Below are 6,081 nucleotides of genomic sequence, written 5' to 3'. Positions count from 1 at the left end.
TGATGGATTTCCACTCCATACGGCTAAATGCAGTGCCTTGCATAATGACAGGTTTCAGAGTAGCAGCCGTGTTAGTCTGTATCCGCAAAAAAAACAGGAGTACTTGTGGCACCTTAAAGACTAACAAATTTATTGTAGCATGAGCTTTCGTGAGCTAAAGCTCACTTCTTCGGATGCATAGAATAAGCAGGCCAGTCCTTGCTTATAGACAGCCTCCCAACCTGAAGCAAATACTCACCAGCAACCGCACACCATACAACATAAACACTAACCCAGGAACCTATCCTTGCAATAAAGCCCGATGCCAGCTCTGTCCACATATCCATTCAAGTGACACCATCACAGGACCTAATCACATCAGACACACCATCAGGGGCTCGTACACCTGCACATCTACCAACGTGATATATGCCATCATGTGCCAGCAATGCCCCTCTGCCATGTACATTGGCCAAACCGGACAGTCTCTAAGAATAAATGGACACATATCTGACATCAGGAATCATCACCTTCAAAAACCAGTGGGAGAACACTTCAACCTTCCTAACCACTCAGTGACAGACTTGAAGGTGGCAATTTTGCAACAAAAAAACTTCAAAACAGACTCCAAAGAGAGACTGCTGAACTTGAATTAATATGCAAACTAGATACCATTAACTGTGGTCTAAATAAAGACTGGGAATGGTTGGGTCATTACACCAATTGATTCTATTTCCCTATGTTAAGTTCTCCTCACACCTTCTATGGGCCATCTTAATTATCACTTCAAAAAGTTTTTTTTCCTCCTGCTAACGATAGCTCATCTCAATTGATTAGACTCTGCCTGTTGGTATGCATACTTCCACCTTTTCATGTTCTCTGTATGTATAAATATCTCCTGTCTGTGTGTTCCATTCTATGCATCCGAAGAAGTGAGCTTTAGCTCACGAAAGCTCATGCTACAATAAATTTGTTAGTCTTTAAGGTGCCACAAGTACTCCTGTTTTTTTTACTTAACTTTAAGCATGTGAGCAATCCCATGGGAAGACCGAGCTGAAAATCCAGTAGCTCTTTTAACAAACTAGGATCACTTTTAAACATATACCTCCATTTTAAAGGATGGAACTATTGTAATACTTTTATGCATCTTATACTAAAATAACTCAAAGTTCATGAAAATTGCAGAGAACCATCTTGAACTCAGATTCATCACTTTTTGATTTCCATGCTTTAAAGCTTTTTGACAGTTCATGTTATAATGCTATCATCACAGAACTTGAGACTATTTACTGACTCTTTGAAAACTTCAAGAAGGTCTCCAAAACTATAACCTGCAGAAATCATAGTAATGGAAAGCCAAGAAAATTCAAGCAGATTGAAAAATGGAACAAAAGATGTAAAATTTCTATGAAAAATATCATCAGGATTTCAAAATCTGAAAAAAAATGGACTAGCTCTGAAGAAAATATGCAGCATAATAAAGAAGTTCAGATAAATGCTACATATAAGATTTCCTAATGATTATAAAGATGCTGTCTACATAATTTTGGAAAGATTTTGCCATTCCTAACAAAGTTAGACTGTTTGTTTGGTTTGTCTGTTGGTGTTTCCATGTTATCTTCACACTAGAGCCAGCCTTAGAAATTTTACATAGACTTCAGTATGTGCGTATACACACACACACACACACACACACAGGGCTGGACCCAGGTTTGGGGCAGAGTTATTAATGAGATGGTTCCTTGCCACACAATCAAAACTTAATTGACTTTTTACAACTTTTCTGTTCCCTAACTGCTCATCTCTTATCACATCACTTTCCGCCTCCCATTAATGATACCAGTCTTGATCCTCTTTGTTTTTACTGTAAAAGCAACAAAGAATCCTGTGGCACCTTATAGACTAACAGACGTTCTGCAGCATGAGCTTTCGTGAGTGAATACCCACTTCTTCAGATGCAAATCCACTTGCATCTGAAGAAGTGGGTATTCACCCACGAAAGCTCATGCTGCAGAACGTCTGTTAGTCTATAAGGTGCCACAGGATTCTTTGTTGCTTTTACAGATCCAGACTAACACGGCTACCCCTCTGATACTTTGTTTTTACTGCAATTGTCTTTGATCTTCGTTCTGTAAGACCTCTAACCAGATCTTTCCTGAAGACTCACTTGTACTATGATATTTGCAAGAAGTTATCGAGCTAATAATGGCTAAGTTGAGGACCAACTGATAATATTTCTATGGGGAAAAAATCCACAGGAGTGTATGGTTTATGCTGATCCTTTATCCTTCTTTTGTTTCTTCTTAAATTATGAGCACTTCAGATCTTTGTTTACTCCACCAAACAATGCTTCCTCTCATTTGGTTGATCTTCCCCTCCTTGCTAATGGGATGATGTTGGTTGCTCAGCAGCTGAACTGCATCAGCCAAAGACAGTCAGCTAGTATGGAGCTTTTGTTAGGACCCTAGTACAACCAGTGGTAGTGTGGGCAACAATGCCTCTTGCAACTCTCAGCCAATGTGGGGCCTTCCTCAACACCAAGAAACTTGTAGCTGTATTCTCTGGATCATAAAAGCCAACCTTGAGTGCCTGTGTGAGGACTTGTGAATAATCTATGATCCTTAGGAAACAATCAATGACAAGTTTACACTGCTTACACTTTCAAAGCTACTGTTAGTTCACAAGGATTTCCATGAGATTTCTAGGTCTCCCAAATTAATGTTGACGCAGCCAAGTGCTGTGCAAGCCTCTAAAGTCTTTGTGTGCTTTAATAGTTCTGTTTCTCCTATGATTCTGGTGGGGTTTTTTGTTGTTGTTTTTTTTGTTTGTTTGTTTTTGTTTTTTTCGTCACATTAGATAACACTGTATGGAGAACCTGTAGGTGATATTAGTAATAAACTAATTTGTCCTGCACTTAGGACGGAAGAATCCAATGCATTACTACAGCCTGGGGAAGGACTGGCTAGGCAGCAGTTCTGCAGAAAAAGACCTGGGGATTCTAGTGGATGAGAAGCTGGATATGAGTCAGCAGTGTGCCCTTGTTGCCAAGAAGGCTAATGGCATATTGGGCTGCATTAGTAGGACAATTACCAGCAGATTGAGGGAAGTGATTATTCCCCTCTATTTGGCACTGTTGAGGCCACATCTGGAGTATTGCATCCAGTTATGGGCCCCCCACTACAGAAATGATTTGGACAAATTGGAGAGAGTCCAGCGGAAGGCAACAAAAATAATCAGGGGGCTGGGGCATATGACTTTCGAGGAGAGGCTGAGGGAACTGGGCTTGTTTAGTCTGCAGAAGAGAAGAGTGAGGGGGGATTTGATAGCAGCCTTCAACTACCTAAAGGGGGGTTCCAAAGAGGATGGAGCTCACCTGTTCTCCGTGGTGGCAGATGACAGAACAAGGAGCAATGGTCTCAAGTTGCAATAAGGGAGCTCTAGGTTGGATATTAGGAAATACTATTTCATTAGGAGGGTGGTGCAGCACTGGAATGGGCTACCTAGGGCGGTGGTGGACTCCCCATCCTTAAAGATTTTTAACACCTGGCTTGACAAATCCCTGGCTGGGATGATTTAGTTGGTGTTGGTCCTTGTAGCACAGCACAGACTCACCCCTGTGGTGCCTCCTGCTGGTCGTCCTCGGGAATTAGCTCTTTAACCCAGGAGCACCCTCTTCAGGCCAGTGATCTGCTTGCCGTTGGCCCCCGTGTCCCTCCCAGGACCCCAGGGCCCTTATCCCAGGGTTCTGCCTCCTGCAGTACCCCACAGTCTCACTGGGTTTCCCCAGCCCAGGGGAAACCCCCACTCCTATCCCCACATCACCTCAGTAGTGGCTACTGCCAGTCTCTGTTTAGCCCCCATGCCCTGGGGCAGACTGCAGTGTATCAGCCAATCATCACAGGCAATCATCAGCCAATCACCACAAGGGGTTTGGACTGGCTGACTTTACCCACCCTCCAGCTGCCCCTCTGCAAGCCCAATACCTAGGAGGTCTAGAACTAGGCCCTCAGCCTGGGGAGTTACTGGCCTAGGGCTTCCCAGCTCCTAAGGCCTTTCCCCAGCCCTGCCTCCTTCTAGGTCCCTGTAACAGGGTGGTACTCACCCCTGCCGCGCCTCCTGCTGGTCGGTCCCGGAATGTCCCTCGGTCCGGCCCTGGAGCGCCCTCGGCAGGCTGGTGACCCGCCTGTTCTCTGGCCCCGGTGTCCCTCCCTGGACCCGGTGCCCGCTATCTATTATTGGGTCTCCCCCTCCCAGGGGAACCCCACGCTACTATCCCCGCCTTGCCTCAGTAGTGGCTACTGTCAGTCATGGTCTAGCCCCACACCCTGGGGCAGACTGCAGTATCAGCCCACTCATCACCGGCAAAGGGGGTTTGGACCTGCTGCTTCGTCCTACCCCTAGGTTGCCCTCTGCAACCCCTCAATACCTGTTGGCCCACTGCTAGGCCGCAGCCTGGGGCTTTCTAGGCTGGAGCTCCCCGGCTCCTCAGCCTATTCCCCAGCACTGCTTCCTTCAGGTACCTTGTCTTAAGCCCTAAGCAGCCAGGCCCATCTCTCTCTAAAGCAGAGAGAGACTCTCTGGGCTCCTGGCTTCCCTGCCTTTTATAAGGCCCTGCTCCTCAGTTTGGGGCGTGGCCCCCAGCTGCAGACACTTCCCCAATCAGCCTAGCTCTGTCAGGCCACTTTTAACCCCTTCAAACCCCGGAGCAGGGTCCACCCTGCTACACACCTCCCCCCTTAAAACCCCCACCCCTGGGGATCATGGGGCCTTCTGGCCTGTGCGGCCCAGAGGTGTCCTGCCAGCCGTGCCTGCTTCTCCTCACTGTCTTTTAATTTGCCGGCCAGGGCTTCCTTCTCCTGGCGGACTTTTCGGAGCTCTGCTACGGCCGTCTTCCATGCCTGCTCTGTGGCGTCTAGCTGCACCTGTAGATCCGAGTCCCCCAGGCCCTCTTCCCTCAGGGTCTGGGTTCCCTTGGTGGCCTGTCCCATAACCACCTGGGTCCATTTGGTTTCTAGGACCTGTCTCTTCTGGACTCCCGCCTCTTGCGGGCCCCACTCTGTCTGGGTCTCCTTGTTAATGACCTCCCTGGTGATGGTCTGGGTCTGACCCTCTCGCAGGGTCCCCACCATCCCAGCTGCGGTCTTCACCACCTCTCCTGGGTGGCCCACTGGCCGGTCAGCCACTCTCTCGACTGCCTCCAGCTGTGTTGCCCTCCCCACTAGGGGGCAGTCTTTCTTCTGGTGGCCCCGCTCCCGGCAATGCCAACAGGCTCCCCGCCTCGGTATTGCCCGGGCCCCCTGCTTCTTCTCACTGTCCCTCTCTGGGCCAACCCTTCCTGGGTTGCCCTGGGTCGTGTTCTCTGGGCCTGGGCAGTCCCTCCAAAAATGGCCCGTCTGCCCACACGTCCAGCACGCTGGCAGCTGCCTGGGTTCCCTCACCCGGCAGGCTGCCCGAGGGACCTGCCGCTGCCCCTTCTCTGGGTGAGGCATCCTGCTCCCAGCCCAGTAGGGACAGTCCCTCTTTATGTGTCCTCGCCTTGCACAGGCATAACATGTCCGGCGCTCAGCCGTGGGCCTCCTGGTCCCGGCCCTGCGCCTACCCAATCTGTCTCCACGCCTCTGGAACTCTGTCCTGAGGAACTTCACCAGGGCCCGCTGTTCCTCTATCAGCTGGCCCAACTGTCTTTGGAGGGCCCATTGCACCTCCTGCAGTCCCTGTGGGTCCTCAGTCCCCTTTCGCTGGGGTGCTGCCTCGAAACCCCACCCATGGACTACGCCTGGAGTCTCCGCAAAGAAGACCCCGGGATAACAGGGATCCATCACTCTCTTGGGTTCCCTGCCCTGGCCCCTTGTATCAGGGGCGGTTCTAAAGGTCCCTGGTCAGGTGCCACTGTAACAGGGTGGTACTCACCCCTGCCGCGCCTCCTGCTGGTCGGTCCCGGAATGTCCCTCGGTCCGGCCCTGGAGCGCCCTCGGCAGGCTGGTGACCCGCCTGTTCTCTGGCCCCGGTGTCCCTCCCTGGACCCGGTGCCCGCTATCTATTATTGGGTCTCCCCCTCCCAGGGGAACCCCACGCTACTATCCCCGCCTTGCCTCAGTAGTG

General features: G+C 49.9%; 1 protein-coding gene across 1 annotated transcript; it reads right to left on the bottom strand.

Annotated features, from left to right (window-relative positions):
- Positions 1-4,715: 4,715 nt before the first annotated feature.
- LOC120397302 lies at positions 4,716-5,863 on the bottom strand. Its single transcript, XM_039523001.1, has 2 exons — positions 5,346-5,863; positions 4,716-5,306 (listed from the first exon to the last, which is right to left on the bottom strand). The coding sequence occupies exons 1-2, from the start codon at positions 5,796-5,798 to the stop codon at positions 4,716-4,718; spliced, it is 1,044 nt and encodes a 347-aa protein (XP_039378935.1). The 5' UTR covers positions 5,799-5,863.
- Between the last annotated feature and the right edge of the window lie 218 nt (positions 5,864-6,081).

Source organism: Mauremys reevesii, linkage group 2 (genome assembly GCF_016161935.1).
Source record: "Mauremys reevesii isolate NIE-2019 linkage group 2, ASM1616193v1, whole genome shotgun sequence".
Classification (NCBI taxonomy): Eukaryota; Metazoa; Chordata; order Testudines; family Geoemydidae; genus Mauremys; species Mauremys reevesii.
The sequence above is the reverse complement of the archived record's forward strand: the minus strand, read 5'-3'. Positions and strand labels throughout refer to the sequence as shown.

What these genes read in the sequence shown, in the direction of transcription:
- LOC120397302 (XM_039523001.1), bottom strand. Translation starts at nt 5,798, where the DNA reads ATGGATCCCTGTTATCCCGGGGTCTTCTTTGCGGAGACTCCAGGCGTA. An exon ending in ATTTTTGGAGGGACTGCCCA is followed by an intron (nt 5,307 to 5,345) that starts GGCCCAGAGAAC and finishes CCAGGAAGGGTT; the next exon opens with GGCCCAGAGAGGGACAGTGA.